Source organism: Vicugna pacos, chromosome 36, assembly GCF_048564905.1.
Source record: "Vicugna pacos chromosome 36, VicPac4, whole genome shotgun sequence".
NCBI classification, from domain to species: domain Eukaryota; kingdom Metazoa; phylum Chordata; class Mammalia; order Artiodactyla; family Camelidae; genus Vicugna; species Vicugna pacos.
In genome coordinates this window covers 357,539-380,619 of record NC_133022.1, presented here as the reverse complement: position 1 = coordinate 380,619, position 23,081 = coordinate 357,539, and the positions used below count along the sequence as shown (strand labels likewise).

Here is a 23,081-nt window from a genome sequence, read left to right as displayed (position 1 = left end):
TGTTGTTTTTAGTCTCTTTTAATCAAAGAAGAGTCACTGGCTGCCTGCATCTTGCAGAGCGCTGTGTAAGGGGTTCGTGGTCAGAGAAGGCCGTTTTTCTCTTCAGGGGAGGATTGACTTGCACGGGTCAGTTTAAGACAATGCATAAAAACAGAGCGATGTGGAGTCCTGTGTTCAGATTGAGGTGATGATACCGTAGTCTGCACTGCTTTTAAAGTCTGCATATCTTTGATGGTGCGCTTCCATCCCCCCCACGCAGGGGCAGGAGCGGCCGCTGTCTGCAGAACCCTTTTCTACAAGCAGTTTGACAAGTTGAGGTTTGAGACTGGAGAGCTGCGTTGCTAATGGAGCGGCCAGGACAGCCCGAAGCAGAGTTCCGTGCCCCTGGTGGGACCCGCGTGTGGTAGACGAGGAAGGGTCCTCAGGGATGGCCGTGTCTACCCGCCAGCAGCCCTGAATGCGTGGCCCTGCCAGGGCAGAAGGGGTTTGCAGAGATAGTGAGGTCAAGGATCCTGAGGAGGGGAGCCTACGCTGAGTCACCCGGGCGGGGCGAGGCAGGAAGGGAAGCGTGGCCGTGCAAGGGGAGGCTGGAGTGGTTTCCTCTGAAGACGGAGGAGGGGGCCCCAAGCCAAGGGACGCGGCAGGTCTTGGAGCCTGGAGGTGGCAAAGAAGTGGGTTCGCCCCTGGGGCTTCCAGAAGGATGACACCAGCCTTGTAAGACTCGTTTCGGACCTCTGATCCCCAGAACTGGAAGACAGTCAGTCTGTGCTCTTTTAAGCCGCTGAGTTCGTGGCAACCTCTTACAGTAGCAGTAGGAAGCTGACAGGCGTTGCTGTCGCAGCTGGATGCAGAGCAGGTGGCGGAACTATGAGTGGTTTCCCGAGCGTTGCGGGTCCCTGACACGCACCACCCCAGACATCCGAAGAAAGACGTCATTTTTGGGCCAAGTTGTGTTAACTTTGGGAGGCAAATAATCTGTTTAAACTTTGCCGTCAGTCACACTTCATTTTTCCTGTACTGCACGATACGGGCGTGGACATATGTTATTTCATGCAGTTCATGACGAATACGCCTTGGAATCTCTCATAAGGGGACACTCGTGTGCTCACAAATGTAATTGCATGGCGTGAATGCTGGTTTATAACAACGAAGACGATTGCTGGTATTTACTGAGCATTTCCCGTGGGCCGGGCTCACCAGGCGATGCTGGCTGTTTCACGTGTAATTACAGCGAAACACATGCACTGCTTGTTTTTGCGAGGCTTTTTTTTTTTTGAAGTGCTCTGTTTATTATTTACCTTATTTAATAGGCAGGGCAGTTCTCCTCCCCGTAGAGATGAGGAAACAGGCACGAAGTGGGTGTTTTGTGTGCGTGTGTGTGTGTGTGTAAACTTCACATAAATTCCCTGTTCATCCAGCAGTGCATGCGAAAACAGGTGTAAAATTCTGCGCCACTGTTAGGATTGCGTTTCCCTTAGAGCAGCTTTTCCTGTGTTTATTACTCCTTTTGAGGTTTTCTATTCATTTTGGTTTACCCTAGTTTTCTAAGTTGTGTTCTTGTCAGTTTCTAGTAAGTTCAAATACTCTCACCGAACATAGATGAGTAGTTTTCAAGGTGTAGTCCCTGGGCTCCCGGGGGACCCTGAGTCCGTCCCGAGGGGTCAGTAAGGTGAACACTACTTCTGTAACTATACTGTGATATAATATTTCCACTGTGTTGAGATTTACAGTTTTGGTGGGTGAACCGCTGTGGAACAGTCCTCCACAGTCACTTGAAAGGACTGTTAAGAACGCTGTCCCTCCAGCCAGCTGCAGGTGTCTTGAGGGGCCACGCCTCGCCGTCACTGGGCGCCCAGGAGCGGGGGGCCGCTGCCTCCTCCCGAGCCGCACGGGGCAGAGCTTCCCAAAGCATCAAGCGGTGTCGCTCTTGCCACTGACCGAAAAGCGTGTTACTGTGCCTGAAGGTCTGTTCCTTCATGATTCTTTGTGTCTCATGGGCTTTTCTCATTTTAAAATGAACTAATAAACATTTAAGAAGTTTCCCAGGTTGGATTTCGAACACTGCAGGTATTGTTAGACGCAGCCTACGTGCAAGGTCTTTGGCGGCCGTCGGTAATTTTCAAGGGTGTAAAGGGACCCTGAGAGCCAGACCTTGAGAACAGCCCCCGTAGGCTTCTGTGTCTGTTCGGGGAGCCGGAGAGACTCGGCACCGAGGTTCCAGCTCACGCCGGTTCCCTCTGCCGGGCAGGAGCCGCAGGCGCCCCGCGGTGAGGGGCGGCTCCTCGGGCGGGGAGCAGTTTTGTCCCGCGGGGAGCCGTGCCAGTCAGTGTGCGGAAACGCCTGCCGGCCCCGGGCCCGTCCCCTCGGCGGCCTCCAGCCTTCCGCGTTCCCTCCCACACCGCTGTTCTGTGACGCTCGTCCCGCTGTGGCTGGCCCTGGGCTGCTGTGTGTGGGGAGCGTCCCCCGGAGATTGGGGCTCTGTCAGAGGCGGATGCATCTGAAACAGGTTTGAGGGCATTTTGCCAATATTTTCCCTTATATTCAGACTCCTTTCTGTCAAAGCTGTTAGCTTGATAACGTGCCAGATTTCCGGAGAGAAGAGGGGTTTTCCAATCCCATGAGCAGAGGAGCACGTGCTCTGTGCTGCGGCTTTGCTGTGAGCCTTGCCCCAGCTTCCAGCCCCGTCTGCCAAGGCTCCTCCTCTGTGTGCCGCGTGTGGACCCATCACGGGCTTCGGTGTGATCGGTCATGACACAGTCGACGTGCGGGTTGGCGTGCACGCGCAGGTGCCGATGGGTGCCTTGGGAAACGCGTGCTAGGGCTGTGCCGCCTGTGTCTCAGTGTGACGCTTCTTTTCAGCGTGCTTATTGACAGTCTCGTGGGCCTTTGTGGTGCGGTGACAGGCTGCTTTCTCTAGCTTGCAGGATGCTTTCCATTTGCCCCTCAGTTGCCTCCGGCCCTGCCCTCTCTCCTCTCCCTCTGCAGCTCCTTCCGTTTCACGTTGCACATCCGGGCTCGCCCTCTGTCCCTCGTACTGTTCTGTGTGTGATTTCGCTCTGTGCTGAGTGAGAATGCATCACTTGGTCTCCAGACATATCATTACATTTTTAACCTTGTTTTGTGTTTTTGTTTTTGTTTTGGGGTGTTTTTTTGTTTGTTTATATATATTTTTATTGAAGTATAGTCAGTTGACAATGCTGTGTCAGTTTCTGGTGCACAGCACAGTGCTTCAGTCACGCATGCACACACGTATGTTCCTTTTCATAGCATAGGCGTGGGGTGTGTGACCTCACCCCTGCATCTCAGTTTCCTAGCGATAGATGTGAAGGTGCGATCTGTAATAATTTTAGGAGATTTAAATGAGTTACCATTTGTAAAGTGCCTAAAGTATTTGTCACTTGGTAATTGCTAAATAAGTGGTAAATTAAAAAGAATGTGTTAGATAAATAAGTTTATACTGTACAGCACAGGGAACTGTATTCAATATCTTGTAGTAATTTACAGTTAAAAAGAATGTGAAAACAAATATATGTATATTCATGTATGACTGGAGCACTGTGCTGAGCACCAGAAATCGACACATTGTAAACTGACTATGCTTCAGTAAAAACATATTTAAAAAAAAAACCAACAAAGCCGACCAAACAGAAGAGAATATATGCCGTTGTACAGAAAACCGTACACAGCTGACCCTTGGACAACGTGAGCTTGAACTGTGTGGCTCCGGTTGGACGTGGCCGCTCTGCAGTAGCACGCGACGTGCCTTGCCGGGTGCGGAACCCCGGGGGCAGAGGAACCGGGTGAGGGGGGCCCTGCCGGGGTCAGGTGTGCACTTTCAGCCGAGCTGGGGGTGGGCGTTCCTAACCGTGGGTGGTTCAGGGGTCAGCTGCACGGTGAATTTACTCCAAATAGTGGCTTCTCTCGAACCGCTGCGGTGTATCGGTATGTTTGCGTTGCCGAAATAACCCTGACTGTCGTCCTGTGGTCCCTGTCTTTCAGCTTACCGGGAGCCCCATAGCTACTACCAGTTCACGGCCCGGTACCACGCGGCCCCCTGCAATAGTATTTATAACATTTCTTTTGAGAAGAAACTGCTTCAGCTTTTAAGCAAATTGGTTCTTGAACTTTCCTGTGAAGTGTCCCTGCTGAAGTCTGAGTGCCATCGCGTTAAGATGCAAAGAGCTGGTCTGCAAAATGAGCTGTTCTTCACGTTTTCAGGTAACTATATGCACTTCCTTAAAGGGAACACATTGACAATGCGAGACTGTTTTTAAAGCCATGTTGTCAAGTCCTCGGAGCTCTTGTAGAGTGTAAGTCTACACGCTTCTGGTGGAATCTTAGTGCCTATGCGTGCGATCATGCTACCTGGGAGCAGAAATGAGCTCACGCCTTCCTCTCCGACTTGGACGCTCCTGACGACGTCCTTTCCTGGCCGTGGTGCACCGGCTGGGACGCCCGTTCCTGTGCTGGGGAGAAACGGCACGGTGCATGTTCTTGCTGCTTCCTCGGGTTAGAGGACAGGCTTTCAGGTTTTCACCACTGATTGTCACGTTCACCGTGGAATTTTTTAATAGATGGCTTTTTTTAAGGTTGTGTTATTTCCCTCCAATTTCTATGTTTCTTAGCTTTTTTTCATCAAAGGATGTTAAATTTTGTAACATGCTTTTTCTGCATCAGACGAGATGTTCCTGTGGGCTTTTTTCCCTTTTCATTCTTTTTCACGTGTATGTTCAAAGCCACAGTAATGGATTTTGTTTTGTTGCTGACCCAGCACTGAATGCTGGCGGTGAGTCCCACTTGGTCATGGTGCATAATTCTGTTAATTAGCTCCCGGGTGTGGTTTGTCAGTGTTTCGTTGAGGGCTTTTGCATCGGTGTCCATTAGGGATATTAATCTGTAGTTTGCCCATCGTGTCTTTGTCTGGCTTTTGTGTCCGGATGATGCTGGCTTCAACAGATGAGTTTAAAGGTGTGTCCTCCTCTTCAGCTTTCTGGAAGCGTTTGAGAGGACTGGTGTTGATTCTTGATTGTTGCTAGACCTCACGCTTGAAACCAGCTGTTTGCCAGGTCCTCTGTTTCCTTGTCTTCAGTTTGACTGTTCTGTCCGTCATCGTGAGGTATCGGAGTGTCCAGACGGTACTGTCGAGCTGCGTATTTCTCTTCCGAGTTCTGTTGGCTCTTTGTTCCAAGCCTTTTTATTGTCTTGTATTCGGTATGCAAGTGTTGATAATTGTTGCAGATTCTTGCTGCATTGAACCTTTTATCAGTTTACAGTGTCCTCCTTTGTCTGTTGCTCTGCTTTAGTTAGTTTGCATGGAGTCTCTTTTCCCATCCTTTTATTTGCAGTATATTCTTGGTTTTGTATTTAAAGTGAGTCCTGTAGACAGCATACAGTTGGATTCTAGTTTTGATTCATTCAGAAATCTCGGTCTTTTGATGGATGATAAATTCATCCTTTCTGTTAAAAGGATCATGGGTGACGCAGGGCTCACCTGTGCCATCTTGCTGTTTGTTTTCTTTGTGCTTTACAGCAGCTTTGTTCCTCATTTGCTTCACTGCGGTCTTTTTTGTAGTTGAATGCTTCGGTCTCTCTCATTTCCTTTTGTGTGTACTCTGTAGTGATTTTCCCTGTGGCTGGCGAGGGAATTACACTGAGCACCCTCATTTTAGAGCACTCTGGTCGGAATCTCTCCCCGCCTAACTTCTGTCCAGTAGCACGCTCTCCTTTCACAGCTCTGTTCCCACTTTTCTGTTGTTCGGTGGCGTAAACTGCCACTTTATACGTTGTGTGCCCCCAAATAACCGATTTCTTAAATTATGTAGCGAGCAGAGCGTGGAGTGACAAGCCAGAGTTGCAGTAACACGGGCTCTTGGACGAACTGTTTTCCCTCGAGCGTGTGAGGCTCTTAAATCACGTGTGGAGCAGTTGCCCTCAGGACCCAGTCTCGCAGTGCTGGCGGCTCTTCCGCGTCGCCCGCCTGCCTCCCTCTGTCGAGGCCCGTGTTCCTCCTCCGCCCCACGCGGCCGTCTCGTGGCCCTTCCCTGCCCTGCAGGCCCCCCGAGCAGCTCCCTCAGGCAGGTGCAGAGGCGGGAGCCCTCAGCTTGTGTGCGTGTCGGGAAGTCTTCGTTGCCCTCTCGCTCTCCAAGGACAGTTTGCAGGTGACGGCAGTCTCCCCTTCTGTCTCTTTTCTAGGACGCAGCACCTCGCCCTACAGTGTGTCTCTGCGGTGACCGTGGGTTATTGTTTCTGTGTCTGACTGTCTATTTTGGTTTTCTGCATTAGAACACAGTTTTCAGAAAGTCCGGGAGCTTGCTGGCTTTGCCCGCTCGTGTACCTCGGGCTCCTCGCTTGACTCTTAGTATGCAGTAGGTGCTCAGTAATTACCTGTGGAGTGAATAGGTGTATAGACGCATGCACACATGAATGTATTCACGATTGTGGTTACCGTGGCCGCGACTAAAGTCCGACCTCCTCCTCCGCCCGGTGTTACAATGGTTTATCTCTTTGTAGAGATCAAGAATTGAGTGAGTTGGTCAAATGATAGACACTGTGTTAATATGGGTAGAGTTAAGTCGAATATTGAGTGAATACACACATTTATACATACATATACATAAATATGGTATAAAAGTCAAAGTAATTCCATTGTTACAGTTGCCAAATACTGCCAACGTGGTTGCTTAATTCTTAAGCTCACTGTGATGGTGAGTTTTTCCTGATTTGTATAAATAATTTTTGACTTAGATTTTAGCTGAAAAGGGTGATGTAACATTAGAAAAATTGCTTTATTTTTAGTGGAATAGAAATATTAGACATATGATCTGTTTTATATTTCAAAAACCAATTTAAATATTGTGGTGTGGTACCTATACCCATGATAAATATATCGTATTTTCTCAGTTTCCTCTGTAGACACTGACAAAGGACCCAAGCCATGTACAGGCCATAATTGTGAATCTTCCAAAAGACTAGCTAAGGTATGTTATGTGAGGTGAGAAAAAAGGGGAAAAAAAAAAAAAGAACATGCTCAGTGTGTAGGTAAGCACGTTAGATATTTGTGAAATACGCTACCCCCACTGCCCCCCCAACACATTTAGGGAACTCGACAATAGAAGTGAAACTGTATCAAATGACATCAAGCAGTAAATGATAAGGGTTTAGTAGAGTTCCTATTTTTATGAAACGCTTTGAAATCGAGCATTCTGTAACCGTATTAAGAAAGATAATTTTCCCATTTATCCGGCCTTGTTGGCTGCTGCGAAGTAGTTTAATCACAGTTGGGCAAGGTTCTCTCCACGTTGCTGTTTCTCGTCCTGGATGTTAAACTTGATCCGTGACGTGCGTTTGCTCTTTTCATCTTGCTCGATGCCCAGCACGGCGTATCTGTGCTCAGGATGGAGATTTCCCTGTGATTCCCAGCCGCACTTAAATTTAGTCTCTCTTTTACCTTATGCTGAACATCGTTTTCATGTTCAGTAAATCTATGGCAAACCTTCCCATCTCAGATTACTGTTCAGGGACCCTGAACATTTTGTTAAAAACGGCACTTTAACATATTTGGAATATGAAATAATTTACATCATGATGAGTGTGAAAATCTCCTGCTAAAACTACAGGTAACGCCATCAGGTCAGCGTCCATTACGTTCTGCCCGGTGAAGCTGACGGAGGGGTGGTTTCTTAATTCGTACTCGCTCAGCGTCCTGAAATACGGTTTAAATTGTCTGTTTATATGTTGCAAGGTGTTTTCATTTGAAAAACATCCCATTCCCAGGACAGGTTTTTTCCTTTACTTTCGAAATGAGACTTAAATTCGGGGCACCAAGAATAGAAGGTCACATTATTTTTCTAAGACTTTTTATTAACCTTACTAATCGTAGTTTACTTGCTACCTAGTGTACCTTTTAGCCTCCTACCAGTATTTAAACTTCTAGTCAGAGACCCTCAACTGATGTCATGTCTGTGCGGGAGGAGTGGGAGCGTGTGTTGAAGCCTCGCAGTTGGGAGCAGGGAGAGGACGTGCCACGTGTGGTCGACCCCAGGATGGTCTCGTAGAGGTGTTCGCGCACTTTTCTTAGGTCGCTTGTAACGCTGAGAGCCAGCTTCCCATCTGCTTGTTAAATAGAAGCGCAGAATTAAAAATGCAACTGTCCAAATCGTGAAGCTTTCAGTGAGAAAGGTCTGCAGTCGTGTTAACTCTGTTGGTTCCTTTAGAACTTTACGTGCTTATATTACGTTGCTCTGGGAACATTCTTCCCTGTGACTTTCTGTCGCTTGGGGTTTTGTTTTGTTTTGCTATATACCTGTCTTTCTTCCTTTCTTTTTTTCCCCCCTTCCCTTCCCCCTCCTCCTCTTTTCTTTCCTTCTTTTCCTGGCATAAAATGGTCTCTTTTTGGTTTCTTAGGGCAAAACAAAGATTGATGCTTTCTGGCTTGTTGCCAATATAATAACATTATAAATGTCTAGCATCATAATAAAAACAGTTTAGAAGTTACAGGCAAGAGTGTTTTTACAGAAGCATTCTGGGGACTTAAAAGACGATTGAATGTATCTGTCTGCCTTGTTGTTGGGTTCGTTCAGTTTTCTGCCTTAGGGCTTTTTCATCTGGCGTTAGCTCCTGTCTGTTACTAAATTCGTTTCTTTGATTTTAGCAAGACTTAAGTAATTTGAAATTTCCCCTAAACTAAGTCCAAATTTATTTGGGCATATTTGCCCCAGTGAAGATCTGTGTGGCTCTTTGGGGATTTGACCCAAATAGTGTATATTTCCTCTTGGCTGCGCTGTCTTCTTGCATTGATCTGTTCGTGCTCATGCCAGGGCCCCGCTGTTTCACTTCCGCACCTCTGCAGCAAGTTTAGTAATAATCTCAAGTAGTACAAACGCTGTATCTTAATTCTCTGTCGAGATTGTTCTGGGTGTTCTGGATCCTTTCCACTTCCAAAACTTTTTGAAAATCCGCAGCAGCATGTCATTTTTCTAAAAATAACCCTGGCCTCTGATTGGAGTGGCAGTGTATCTGCGGGTCAGTTGGTGAGAAGGGACATTAAGTATCTCGTCTTCTAATACCTGAAAATGGTGTCTCCCTCCATTTATTTAGGTTTAAAAAACATTCACCATGTTTGTTTGCTTGTTTGTTTGTTTGCATTTTTTGGCTTGAAGGTCTTACATGTTTTCTGCTGAATTCATTCCTCAGTGTTCTGTGCGGTTTCTTGGTGCTGTCATAAGTGGAATATTTAAAGAAGTCATTTGTCTGCCAAACTGTTTCGATTCCCAGCGAATGTCTGCGTGTTGTGTATTCGTATATTGTATCCTGCCATTTTGTTCAGTTCATTTGTTAGTTCCTCGTAGCTGCTTTATGGAATACTTCGCATTTTCTGTGGGACCATCCTGTCACGGGCAAACAGACAGCATTTCTTCTTTCTGATGTTTCTTGCCTGATCTTGTTGGAATGGCTAGAGCCTACAGCATCATGCTGCACAGATGCAGTGAGAGTGGACACCCTTTTCTTGTTCCTGATCTGAGGGGAAGGCTTTTAGTCTTTCACCATTAAGTGAGATATTAAGTTGAATTTTTCGCTGATGACTTTTATGCAATCCAGGAAGTTCCCTGTTATTCCTAGTTTCCTGAGAGACTATGTTATGAATGTTCGTTCAGTTGTGTCCAATACTTTCTCTGCTTCTATTGAAAAAAAGACATATCCTCATTATATTAAAATTTTGTTATGTATTTTGTGTCTGTGTGAATAGTTACATTATTATTTCTGTAATGACTTGGTCAGGTTTTGATTATTGGGGAACACTGGCCTTACACAGTGAGTTAATAAACATTCTCTTTGCTCACATTTTCCAAAAGAGGTTTTAATGATCGGATTACTCTTTTTCTTTAAATGTTTGGTGAAGTTCACCAGCGACAGCACCTCGGCTTACAGTGTCCTTTTGAGGCACATTTTCGTCAGCAGTGACATTTGTTAATTAGATGTAGGTCTATCCGGATTTTTGTTTTCATTTTGTTCAGTTTTGGTAAATTATACTTTACAAGGTAATCATACATTGCATCCAGACTGTCAAACTGTATGGGCATAAAATTGTTTCTAGCATCATTTTTAGAAATTATATTTTTGATTGCCTTATTGAAATACACTTGGTAAAAATTGTATATATTTAAGGTGTACAGCAGAATGGTTTGATATATGCAGATAATAGCACACTTCAGCTAACTAAAGTATCTGTCACCTCATGTGCTTGCTTTATCGTGGGAGTGGTGAGCACACTTGAGATCATCTCTTGGCTGATCTCAAGTGTACAGTGCAGTCTGGGTGACTGGCGTCACCGGGCTGTACGTTAGATCTCCAGAAATTATTCATCCCACATCCCTGGACCTTTGTGCTCTTTGCCCAGCATCCCCTCATTTCGCTTTTAACGTATGTAGCATCTGTACTGGTAATCTCTCATTTCTGCATTGCTGAGTTGTGTGTGTTCTCTGTTTCAAAATGTTTTCTAGCCTCCCTTTTTTTTGACCCATAAATTATTTAGTAAAAGGTTGCTTAAGTTCTAAATATTTTGCATTTTTTATGTTGTATTGTTCCTGATTTCTAGTTTAATTCCATTGTGGTCAAAACACTGTGTATGTTAAGTCTTTCTAAGTTTATTCATCACATGGCCTAGTTTTGTGAAATGTACTATGTACATCTGAGAGGATGAGTGTTATGTAGATGCTGGGCGTAATGTTTTGTCATCAGATAAAGGTGAGTAATCCAGTTGTTAGGTTTTTTTTAAGGGGTTGATAAAATTTTCCTTGTAAAGGGCCAAACAGTAAATATTTCAGACAAAACCAACTAGTTTTTTCACAACCAAGAAATCTGCCATCATTGTGCAGCAGCAACAGTAGATGGCACGTAAATGAGTGCGTGTCACTGTGCTTCAGTACAACTTCATTTACAGAAACAGGTGGCTCGCAAGTGGGCAGTATATAGTTTGTCAAACCTGTTCCATGTCTTTGCTGATTTTTGTTGAAAGGTGTAGTTCTATCATTTGCTAAAAAAAGGTGATGTTAAAATCTGTATTTATGATTGTGGAATTACTTACTTCTTCCTTCACTTCTGTCAGTTTTCATCTCATTCATTGTGAAGCTCTGCTCATGGCACACATGTACACTTAAAAGTCTTGTGCCTCCCTTATCCTTTTATCCCTTTATCCTCATAAACGCCCCCTTTATCTCTTATTCTCAAATTGCGTCTCAAATTAATATTGTTACCTGTCTTCTGATGGTTACTATTCGCAAGAGCTGTGTGTTTCTATCCATTTAGTTTCAATGTGTCTGTCTTTATATTTTAAATGCATGTCTTTTGTAGAAAGCATGCAGTTGACCCCGTTTCCCCCAGTAAAAAACTCTTTAGTTGAAATACTTACTTCAGTAACATTTAATGTAACTCTTGATATGATTGGCTGTAAATACCTAGTATTTTCCTCCTTTTTCCTCATTTTCCTTCTTCTTTTGTTATTTTGTTCCTCCTCTGTTTCCTATGCCACTCTTACTCAGTTTTTAAAGTATTTTTAGAGTTTCATTTATGTATTTATTTATACTAAGATGTAAGTGGTAACACTGTATTAGTTTTAGGTGTGCAACGAAATGGTCTGATTTATGTATATATTCTGATACAGTTACCACAGTCACTTAATATCGGTTACCACGTGTAGTTAGCCATCTTTTTCCTTGTGATGAGAATTTTACGATTTGCTGTCTGAGCAACTTTCAGATATACAGAGCAGTATTAACGAGAGTCGCCGTGCGGTGCATCACGTTCCCCGGACGGCCTGACCTTGCAACGGGAAGTTTGCACCTTGTGACTACATTTTGATTAACTTCACCCACCCTTTAACCCCTGCTCCTGGCAACTACCAGTCTGTTCTCTGTACCTGTGAGTTTGATATTTTTATGATTCTGTTTGTAGGTGAGATTATGCATCATATCATTTACAGGTTTTCTGTTCAGGTTTTGTTCCTTCCCTATTTTTGGGGATTGATTAAAGGTTTTTAAATTGACTTTTTCTTGTTTTGTGTATATATTTTTTACTCTTTTTGTGGATTTGCTTCGAATTGTAACATCCATTCTTGATAACAGAACCAAAAGTTCCATAGTTCACGGCGCCCCCCAGAAACCAACAAAGACCATAAAGACCTTTTACTCTTAGGACCTGCTTCAGTCTTTCAAGCTTTGGTTTTCTAGTGTTGTAGTTCTTTTTAAAATTTTTTTTTACTTATTCTTTAGATTGTTTCAGAGTGTCAGTGTCCGTCTAGGTTTCCCCAGAGTTTTGCCCGTTTTTTCTTTCCTTCTGCTCTCCGCTCCTCCTTGCACCCCAGCCTTTCTTGTCAGGTCGTGCTTCCTCTTCCAGTACGTGCCGTTCCACTGCAGTCTGAGGATTCATTGCTTTCATCATCAGTTCTGGAGATTCTTCTGCCAGAACACTTCTGAAAATTGCCTTTGGCTCCATTTGCTTCTCTGGAACTTCCATTTAGTACAGTTTTAGATTATCTCGATTTCTCCATGTCTCCTGCTTTTTTCTCCCCCCTTCTTTTATGTGCTCTTTATTCTGAGTAGTTTCTCCAGTCATTTATAGTGTTCTATATTTCTGGCCCAGCTGGGTCTCATCTGACGTTCAGTCTGTCCAGTGCGTTTTAAATTTCACTCCATTTTTCCACTCCCTCCATTAATTGTGGTTTAAGTGGCTTATTTTTCAGATACACCGTTTCTTTTATTGTGGTGTTTAAATTTCTTGTCCTGCGTTTCCTTAACCACTTATGTCTGGATGTGCTTCGTATCGTTTTCCAGTGTGGGTAGCCGAGGTGCCGCTGACGGTCTGACTTCGCGGCTTGTTGTCCCTCCTGTTGCTTCTCACTCCATCCCCTTCCTCGTAACTCTGGCCGCTGCGGCCTCTCTCACCAGCAGCACTTTGTCGGCAGGTGCACCCCCTTGGCTTAGGTGGTCTGCGCTACTCCGCAGCGTGGCCTGACGGTCCACGGCTGTTCCCCAGCAAAGCCACACGTTACGGTAGTTTCTGACCAGGGCATCTTGTGCCACACAGCAAACACAGTAACGATACCCACGCCCGCCCTGCAAGGCAGCCATTGTGTAGGAATTCACGGAGGAGTCTGGGCTCCGCCACCCCCGCCCCGCGCCCCCGCCCCCGCCCCTCCCTGCCCCAGGGCCCACAGGCAGGTGTCTTGTTATTTCCCTTTTGTGACTGAACTTCATCGCCTCTCGCTCTGCTGTTGTACTTAGTGTCTTGCTCAGTGCTTTGCTTTGCCTGTTTTTTAACAGGTTCAAGGCTTTTTTTCCTTGTCTCTTTCGGCTGGTAAATTACAGCGCTGGAGTACTCAGACTGATGTGAAATGAGATGGGCACTTGGCTAGTGCTCGGTCTGTAATTTCCTCTTCATTTTTAATGCCCTTTGCTCTTTCTCTCTCTCCCTCCCCTTGTCCTTTTTTCCCTTCTGCCGCTTTTCTTCCTCTCTTGTCGTTGAAACGCAGCCACACAAGATCTTTGTTCGGTTCTGTCCAGTTGGGTGCTTTTTAGCAGGAGGATCCTTCAGAGTCTCTGGCCCACCGTGTGGTTGCAGATGTGACACCGTCTGCATCTTTAAGTGTCGTTTCTGCCCTCCCGCTCCCTTTCTGCTTTCTCCGATTTGAAATACGCTGCTTTAAACACCTTAGTGTCACAGTTGAGATCTCTAATAATTTCAAAACCTGAATTGTAATTCGCCTTCACTTTTTCTCGGAGAGAACCCGGTTTTCTAGAGCAGGTTTCAGGCCTTGGGGAGCGGCCGCGTCCCAGGGACGCCCGGGGTGGAGAGGGGACTCTTGTCTTTGGCTTCAGGCTTGAAGCCGTCTCTACAGAGCGAGGCTACGCTTTTGCGTTGCCAAGTTCTGCAACTCAGTGCACTTCTTAGCATGGAGCCCAGCTTTCCCAGGACTCGCGGGGCGACGTGACCCTTGCCCTGCGCCCTCTGCTTCGCAGCCAGGCTTTGCCCCAGAGTCTCCGCCCGCTCGCTGTGCGCGTGCGCGTGCGCTGTCCGTGCTGTGTTCCTGCGTGACAGGGACGCCTCAGTCGTTTTCAGGAGTGCTTCACTGGGACATGTCCTGCAGGGTCTGCACACCCCCCCGATTTTTGCTCGCTGAACAATCCCGTGCGGATTCGCGGTTGTTTCCCTTTTCCCTAAGACACCTTACCGCTGTTTCCACGTGGTGTTGCTGTTGTTCCAGCCCCATTTGATAACTGTAGCCCTTGTCCAGAGAGGTACCCCATACAGGTGTTAACCAAAGGTCTCCAGCGGACTCCGTCCTGAAAGCGCCGTGTCTGCAGCACCTGGAACGTGCTCGCTGTCCCCGCGGGCGTGGCGGGGCGCCAGGCGGACTCCGGGCATGTGCGCGGTGTGACGTTTCTTACCTGTCCTGGGACGCCGTGGCTTTAAGTAGTTGCTCTCTGAGCTGGCTGGACTCGGTTGAACAAACACGAAAGCCTCTCTCGGCCCTTCTCTCGGTCCCTAATTTGATGAACAGGGGGCAGGTGATGGCATTTAAAGCAAGCTATTCAACCTCTCCATGCAGAAATTTATTTTATTTTGGGGGAGGGTGGGGGAGGTAATCACGTTTATTCATTTAATTTTTTTTTCTTTAGTGGAGGTCCTGGGGATTGAACCCAGGACCCCACGCATGCTTGGCAGGCCCTCTACCACTTGCGCTATAACCCCCGCCCCCCCAGAAGTTTATTTTACAAACTGCTTCTTGTTGCGGTGGTAATGGTTTCTTCCTATCGTCCAGTAGTCAATATACCTGGTAGTTACAGAGCTTACCCCATGTATGCACACTTGATCCTTCTGTAAAGTTTTTTTTAGGGGAGTGAAGGGAGAAGCAGCCTGGGCTAGGCAGTCTGATGTCTGTTCCGTTAAGTCAGCTGATGAATTTATCTGTGTTTCTGTAATTACGGTTTGTTCTCGCGTCGTCCAGACTGGTCCAGGAAGTTTCGCTTTATCATCTTTACTCCTTGCCCAACTGAGAGAGTTCCTCCATTTCACCCTTTGTCGACCATCAGCACACTTAGTATAAAAAAAAATCTGTTAATGATTCAGATAATTCCTTACCTTCTTTCCATTTTTGTCAAATAAGAGATTTAGCCTCATCCTGCTTTTCACAAGGACAACAGGCATCTGCTTTACAACATGATTTTTGTTCCTGCCAGGTTTCCTCAGGCCCGGTTCCATTGCTTTTTGTTTTTTGCTTTTTGTTTTTTTGTTTTTCTGGATAAGGTGTCAGGAAGCCAAGTGAGTATGTTTGTGTCTCCTAAAACTTCCGTTGGCAGTCCCGCATTTAAATATACTTAATTAAATACCAGGTTTGTGGCTGATTACTTCATAAAAGCACTTCCTTAGCCAAAATTGTAAATAGCGGCAAACTTGACAGAATTTATTAGAAGCCCAGGAAAACTATTTCATCTGTAAAAAATGCAGCAATTCAGGAATAGAATAAGACTTGAATACAGTATACTGAAAAATGTTTTTTACAGTTATTTATAGAAAGTTTCGTGGGAGGGACGCAGTTTGCAAGATACCTGAAGAAACGAGTAGATTGGGGCACACCGTTAGTGGTCGTAGATGAGCGTGGTGCCCGGAGCCCGCGCTCCTGGCGGGACCAGAGGGCAGGGCAGCGCAGGGGAGCCGGAGGGCGGCTGGCTGCCGGAGGGTGTGAGCTCCTGCCCGCCCCTCCTGCTCCGACGGGGAAGCGCACCAGTCACTGAGATGTTACAAGCCTCTTGTTAACCTTAGGAGTCGCGCCACGGTAGTTACTACCGGGCAAGAGGTAACTAATTATCAGAGATTGGAGTGAAGCCTCAATTACTTTGGACATTTGACTTCTGAAACAGAGCTATGAGTTTTAACATGTGCTCTATTCCCTCTTGTCTCTAAACCTAATTTTTCTTTGTGGGAAGAGTGGAGCGGCTGGCCGCCTCAGGAGACTTCTTACAAAGATTCTTAAAGTACATTTCTTTAAGAACAGTTCATTGCTAGAGAGCATTGCTTAAAGGTAAATTTAACTTCAAAGAGCTGTCTTCGTGTTGCTCCAGTGTCCATCCATGTGTTCTTCAAACCCAGGGGCACCAGAAAAGGTAGGTTATATATTGAAATTTTCCTTTGTGTTGTCTCGGGAAGTACATTTGCAAACATTTGAGGCCTCTGGGTGACATCTTTTCAGTTTTATGTGTATGATTTATATTCTGTGAACTCAAGAAAAGATAAAGACAGAGTTTGTTTCTCCTGCTTCTGAATACACAAGCAACCTTACTTGTCCTACAATACATCTCTTTATGATAATATAATGTGATGATATATTTATGATAATGTAATATGAAAAAAGTTCTGTTTCTATTTTAGGCTAAAAGCCTCATAGAGAGATTTTTCAGTCAGCAAGTGGAAGTGGTGGGCAGACGCGCAGAATCCCTGCCTGAGATTTACCACATCGAAGGCACTTTCCAGATGGTGTGGATGAACCGCTGCTTCCCCGGGTTCGGGATAAACGTCCTGAAACACCCGAAGTGTCCTGAGTGCTGTGGTACGTGACGAGCTCTGATTCTCACGGCTTACGTTTGCGAAAATTCACTTATTTTCACGCTACCTAACAATGTTGCTTATTTTTATTATTACTAAGGTATTTCTCTAATTTATTTGAAGTTGTATTTTGCTTTAACTTTTTCATGATTTTGTTTTTGCTTAAGGGTATGAAATTGGATAAATGTACTGAGATGTTTATCTTAGGAAGTACAGTACCGATTTAATGAAGCACTTAGAAATGCCAGCCTTGCCACCGTTTTGATAACCTGTGGTGCTGTTTATCACTCAAGCAGTGAAAACGAAACTGAGTGCTGCGGCTGCCTGTTAAGTGCGTTTATACCGTCACTCAGTGACGTCTTAAGGCGAACTAGAATTTTTGCATACTTGCATCTTATTTATTCTAAGCATTTTGCAATAGTTAAACATAACTCTTTTAAGTGAAATAATAGGTTTTGAACCTCTGAGCAGAGGTACAAATAATTGTACCATTCAATATTTTTTGCCTTTATAAAAGTTCAGAGAACATTGTTTTCAGGTACCCTGATTTTACTGTGTGGTTTTCACATTAATGTTTCTATGTGCTGTCCTGCGTGATCAAGTTCATTAAGCAACTTTTTATTCCTGACAACAGACACCATGGAAACTATATAGTAAACATATGTAAAAATCTCTGTAATATTTTCTGCCTCTAAAAATAACTGTTTTGCTCCCCCCAAATATGTGCTCTCAGCTGGCAAAGTCTGGAGACACAGGAGGTGCATCCATGAATTAATTAGAGAACCTGAAACCGCTAAACCGCAGGGAAGGGACCCAAGGGGAGATTATATAGGATTATATAGAGCAGCCTGAGACAGAGGTCGGGGGGGCCTGAAAGGTGAACGTGTGTCCCTGAAGAGGGCTTTGTGGGTGACTGGAGACCCGCGGCGGGACTTCGAAGACATTCTTAGTAAGCACCACCCGAGCTAGGGCGTGACTGAGCCTCGGACTTCTGGCACCCAGAACGTATCCAGGGCCCCTAGAAAACGTTTCTGAAAAGGACAAAGCAATTTTGAAAAACGGGAGAAGATTTGAACAAGTACTTCACAAACACGTAATTCCAGTTGGTCAATGGACACGTGAAAATGTGTCCAGCCTTTTCGTAACTAGGGAAGTGTGTGTTAAAAACACAGTGAGCTCTGGCTACACAGCTGTCAGGCTGGGGAAGCTACCCAGCCCTCACGTGCTAGGTGCGGAGAAGGGCGTGTCGTGCCGTCCCAGACGCGGTCACGCTGCCCGAGTGGGTGAGTGATGCCCCTTGGGGGGCCGTTTGGCGTTACCGTAAACGTGACGGTGCGCGTGCTCTGTGATCTAGCGTCTGACTCTCAGGGAACTTCCCTTGCAGCGTATTCGCTAATGGTCCCAAACTAGAGACAACCCAAATGTCCATGCGTGGTAGAATGTGTGAGTGACAGTGAGACGTTCATCCGCTGGAACGCTGCCGGGGCGTGCCCGCGATGCATGGGTGGGGGGCACAAGCGTCTGGGTGCATCTTATCAACAACGTGTGGAAAAGAAGCCCAGTGCAGTAGGGTCAACGCATGCCGCTTAGGCGTAAGGAAGGTCTGTGTTACAGAGATTTGTTCACGGATGCTAACAGCTAAAACTGCCACGCAGTCCGAGGAAAGCATTACCGTAACACGGAAGAAGAATAGTGTCGACTTCTGGAGGGCGGGGTGGAAGTACGAACAGAGAGGAACACAGAGGGCTTCTGAGGCGGTGGCAGCGTTCCGCGTGAGGCCTGAATCGTCCCCAGGCGTTCTGTGCAGACATTCATCGCACGGTACATTCATGTCTCTTTTTTTTTTTTCCTGTGCGCAACATTTCATAATAAAAAGGTAAAAAATTTAAATTTTCCCTTGAAGCTTGAACAGTATAACACCGAAGGCATACTCAAGAAAAATAAACGTTCACCAGTGTTTATTTCTCCAACATTCAGACATTTCCTTTGTGTGTGGTTGTCACCTGCTCTTTGTCTTCATAAATTTACCATTCTAACAGAGCTATCAATAAATGGTTCGCAGGAATGAGGACATTAGTATGGCTTTTGTTGTGTTAGCCATTAAGTTGTAAACATTCTTCCATATCCTTCTGTTGTCTGCACATGGCTTTTATTTACTAAAAACGGCTAATTACAGGAGTTACGTTCAAACATTTCATTTATGTTGGCCTTTAGAGTATCTCCTGTTTTTACAGTTGTATTAAATGTTATTTACAGTTGTACTTAACTAGCTCTAATTTTTCGAGTCGTTTCCTTGTGTGGATTTACAGAAATGTGAGTACTGATCTCAGAAAAATGAACAGTTTGATTTTTCACATTTTTTTGGGTATGTTGCTTTAACAATTCAAAACGTTCACACCGTCTTAAATTAACCTCTCTCTCAGTGTATGGGTAACTGTAGACCTCTTGGGATTTCTTTTAATGGATTCTGAGCGTTAATTTTCAGAAGATTAAGGCAAACTTTTACAGCCACGTGGAGTAAGGACGGTGTCTCCCCGCCGGCCGCTGTCTGCTCGGGCTGGAAGCCTCCCCCACAGGAGTCGCGGTTTTGCCAGTCGGGGCTTGCTCACTGGCCAGCGGAAGTCCTCCTTCCCTTCTTTCTGCCTCACTGCCCTCCTCCCGGATTTATCCCCTCGTCTTCATTCCCGATGTAACGATTTTAATTTGGGTCCGTTCTCCCTGTGCCTGGGCTGGCCACGGTCCTCCCCTGAGTGGCCAGGGAGGACCTTTACTTTTTCCCCTTTTGAGCCCCTGTCCCACATGGCTTCCAGTTACACGTCTCAGTTCCAGATGTAATCATCTCATTGCTTTAAACCTTCAGTGCTAAAACCCCGGCTTCATTGCCTAACCTACCACATGCCCTTTATAAACCAAATCTTCCTTGTCTTTAGAAACTCAAAAATGCCTTCATTATAGCACTTACGTTTTGTTCATCCAGGAGATGTCAGAATTCAGAAATACAGAGTGCTCACTGAGTGTGAGCAGGTGGTCGACACTGAGACCCCAGCTGAGTATTTTTTATGTCGTGTTTCTCAGTACCGTTTATTGCAAAGCTCATCCTTCACCCGGTGCTGCGCTCAGGTGTCCACGTAGGTGGGCGTGTTTCTGAATACTCTCTTGCTCCCCTGATTGCTCCTCGATCCCTGCAGCAGGTGGCTGTAACTTTCAGTGAGTCCCAGTCTCTGTCCTTACGTACCAGGAGGCCCACTGCCCCTCCGTTCCGATTCTTGAGTCCGCTTGCCACGTTCTGTAAAAATGGCTGCTGCCTTTTGGTTGTCAGTGTGTTGCATCTGTGCACCTGCTTGAAAGAATCCGTTAACAGTGCCCTCATCAGTTTCCCCCTTGCCTCCTGCATTTTCCTGGAAGCAGCAGAGTAAAACCTTTGTTTTCTTTGTTGAGAAGTTTAATTTTTTGTTTTGTTTGTTTGTTTGGTCTTTTTTTTTGCTAAAAATTCAGTTTCTTTAGTACGTGTGGCTGTTCAGGTTATTTGGGGGGGCAACATTTTAATAACTTGCAGCATTCCAGCTATTAATTTCTCCACAGCTTCAGGGGCGCCTCACAGAACGTGCCCTGTTGTGCTTTCATTTCCATTCACTTCAAAATGCTCGTTTCTCTCTTGATTTCTTCTTCAGGTAGTTGTTTTTTAGAATTGTGATGTTCAGTTTCCAAATGTTACGGGGATTTCCAGAGATCCTTCTTTTATTGAAACCTAATACAATTCAGCTATCAGAGAACATGCTTTGTGTGGTTAGAACACTTTTTAATTTACTGAAACATGTTTCATGCTGTATCCTTCTGGTTATAGCCACACCGTGATCATAATGAAATATTTTTTCATTCCTTGTAGCAGCCTTTCCTCTGACTTTACTTTGTCTGATACTAATACTGCCAACTTCAGATTCTTCTTCCTTAGTGCTACCACGGTTTATCAGAGTTACACCAGAGAATCAGTCGGGTATGTGCATATTGCGGGATTTACCGCAAGACGTTGGCTTGTGTGCTCGTGACAGCTAGCTACGTTGTTGTCACATTTACAGAGCAAGCCCTCGGGGAGGGCCGGCGCAGGACTCCTGGGCGCCGTCTGAAGCGGAAGTCCACCGGCAGAATGTCCCCTTTCTCAGGGGAGCCTCAGCTCCGTCCGCAGGCTTTCGGCTGATGAAGTCAGCCCACCAGCCTGCCTTCTGAAAGTCAGCTGATTATAAACTTTTATCTCATCTACAGAGCCTTCACGGCCGTGCCTGTATCCCTTAGCCAGACAGACACATGAAACTGACCGCTACAAACGCTGCAGCTCTTACTAGCCCCTTTTTAAATTTATGTCTTCGTACTTATTTAGGCAGCAGATAATTTGATCTGGCTTGTTAAATCCAATCAGGTAGTATCTGCCTGTTACTTGGAATCTTTAAACCCAATTTGATGAGACCACGCAGTATTTGTGGGGAAATACGTTCTAAGCAACTTTATTAAGATGTAATAAATGCACTCATTTTACCTTTGAAAAAGTGCACGTTTTAACTGCACAGTTCAGTGAGTTGGGGCAGGTGAATTCATCCATTTAACCAATACCGCAGTGAAGATACAGGGATGTCCATCGCCCCAAATTGTTCCCTTATGCCACCCTGTAACCACTTACAACTGCCTGTTAACTTCACCACTACTTACTTATCCATTCCGTTTTTGGTCAGCGTTTGGGTTGTTCCTAGCTTTTGGCTATTGTGAATAAAGCTTCTCTGTAAGCTTTGCTGGGGATCTGCGTCTTCGTTTCTCTTGGGCAGACACATAAGAATTAAGTTGCAGGTTAATAACGGTGAAACGTATTTTAAAACTACTGAGAAATTCCCAGACTGTTACAGAGCAGCTGTTTGGTTTCATACCTCCACCGGGCAGTGTGCGAGCTTTCTAGATTCTTCGTTTTTCCTGCGGTCTTGGTACTGGCCATCTTTTAGATATTCACCGTCCCGATGAGGGTGTGGTGCTGTTTTGTCTGTGCTGCACTTTGTATTGACTTCGTAACTAACGATGTCAAACATCTTCCCACGCTCTCTTTGAGCGCTCACTTGTATTCTTCTGTGAACTGTTCAGACCTTTTCTTCTACCCTTTTATTGGGTTGTATTTCTTCTAGATAGTGACTTAGAAGGTTTGTTTACATATTCTGGCAACAAGTCCATCTGTATTCTTTTTACTTTGTTAATGATATCTTTCAAATACTGAACTAAGTTTTTCAGTTTTTGCTTCAAAGATACTGTGTCCATCCAAGAGATTTCTGCTTACCTCAGATTCCTGACAACTTTTTCCTGTTTTCTTCTGGAAATACTGACCTTGTATTGCGTGGCCTTGCTAAAACTCAGTTTTAGTGCTAAGAATTATTCTTTGTTTTTTTGATTTTCTTCATACCTAATCATCCCAGTTAGGAGTCAAGACCATTTTACTGCTTTATCTGTGATTTCCATGCTCTTTGTTAGTTTTATGTCCCCATTCGCCTGGCTGGAACGCTCAGCAAAGTGCTCAACACGAGTGGTGAGAGCTGGCCGCCTTCTCCTGTTCCAGGTAGACGTGGTTCTAGTGGGAGGGTTTTCAGAGATGCCATTAATCCAGTTGACAAAGGAAAGTCCCTTCCATTCCTTATTTGTTTTGATTTTTTGTCATGAATGAGGTTGAGTTTTGTCATATTTTTATAGATCATTGAGTTGATTATATGTTTAATGTCTTTTATCATGTTTTATGGTGCACTGATTGATACATAGAAGTTAAGCCAACTTTGTTGAACTGACCTCATAAACTACATGCAATCATTGTTCCTAATTTCTATATATTGATGGGGTGTAAATGCTAATACTTAATTAAGGATTTTTGTGGAACTTGGGTCTGTAGTTTTCTTGTAAATATTTGTAAACTTTTTTTTATTAGGGCATTGCTGTTTATAAAATGAGTTGCAATTGTTCCCTCTTCTTGCTTTTTTTGTAAATGGCTTATGTAAAACTTTTAATAATTTTTTTTCTCAAGTGTTTCATTCCTCAGTGAAGCTGTCTCTGAGGTTTGTTTGGTTTTGGTTTTCAGGGGAAGGGGTGTGTGTGTGTGTGTGTGTGTCTGATACATTATGATTCTTTGGAAGCAAAATCTTTCTTTATAATGTTACATTTCAAACATCTAGAAATATAGAATATGATGTTGTAAACACACATACATCACTCATTGCAAACAAATTCCGTGTTCTGTCACTTGCTTCGTGTCCTAAGATTTAAAGTGATTTAAATAGGACACAGCTGAAGCCTCCAGTGAAGGCCTGAGCAATCCATTTCTCCCCTTTCTGCACATACAAATGAATAATAGATCCATTATCAGAAATTGGTATTTTCATCCCAATTCAGGATTTTATACGTTTAGCTTTTATTGAGTCAGTCAACACAATGATCAATAAATGATGTCTCAGCTAAACGTTAATTTG

The 23,081-nt window shown here is 44.9% G+C and overlaps 1 protein-coding gene across 1 annotated transcript in view; it reads left to right on the top strand.

Annotated features, from left to right (window-relative positions):
- ZPBP (zona pellucida binding protein) overlaps positions 1 to 23,081 on the top strand; it is a 45,451-nt gene that overhangs the window by 16,486 nt on the left and 5,884 nt on the right. Inside the window, exons 5-7 of the mRNA XM_072955481.1 lie at positions 4,000 to 4,218; positions 6,901 to 6,977; positions 16,423 to 16,600. Of these exons, the coding sequence (XP_072811582.1) occupies positions 4,000 to 4,218; positions 6,901 to 6,977; positions 16,423 to 16,600 (474 nt within the window). The remainder of the gene's footprint in view (positions 1 to 3,999; positions 4,219 to 6,900; positions 6,978 to 16,422; positions 16,601 to 23,081) is intronic.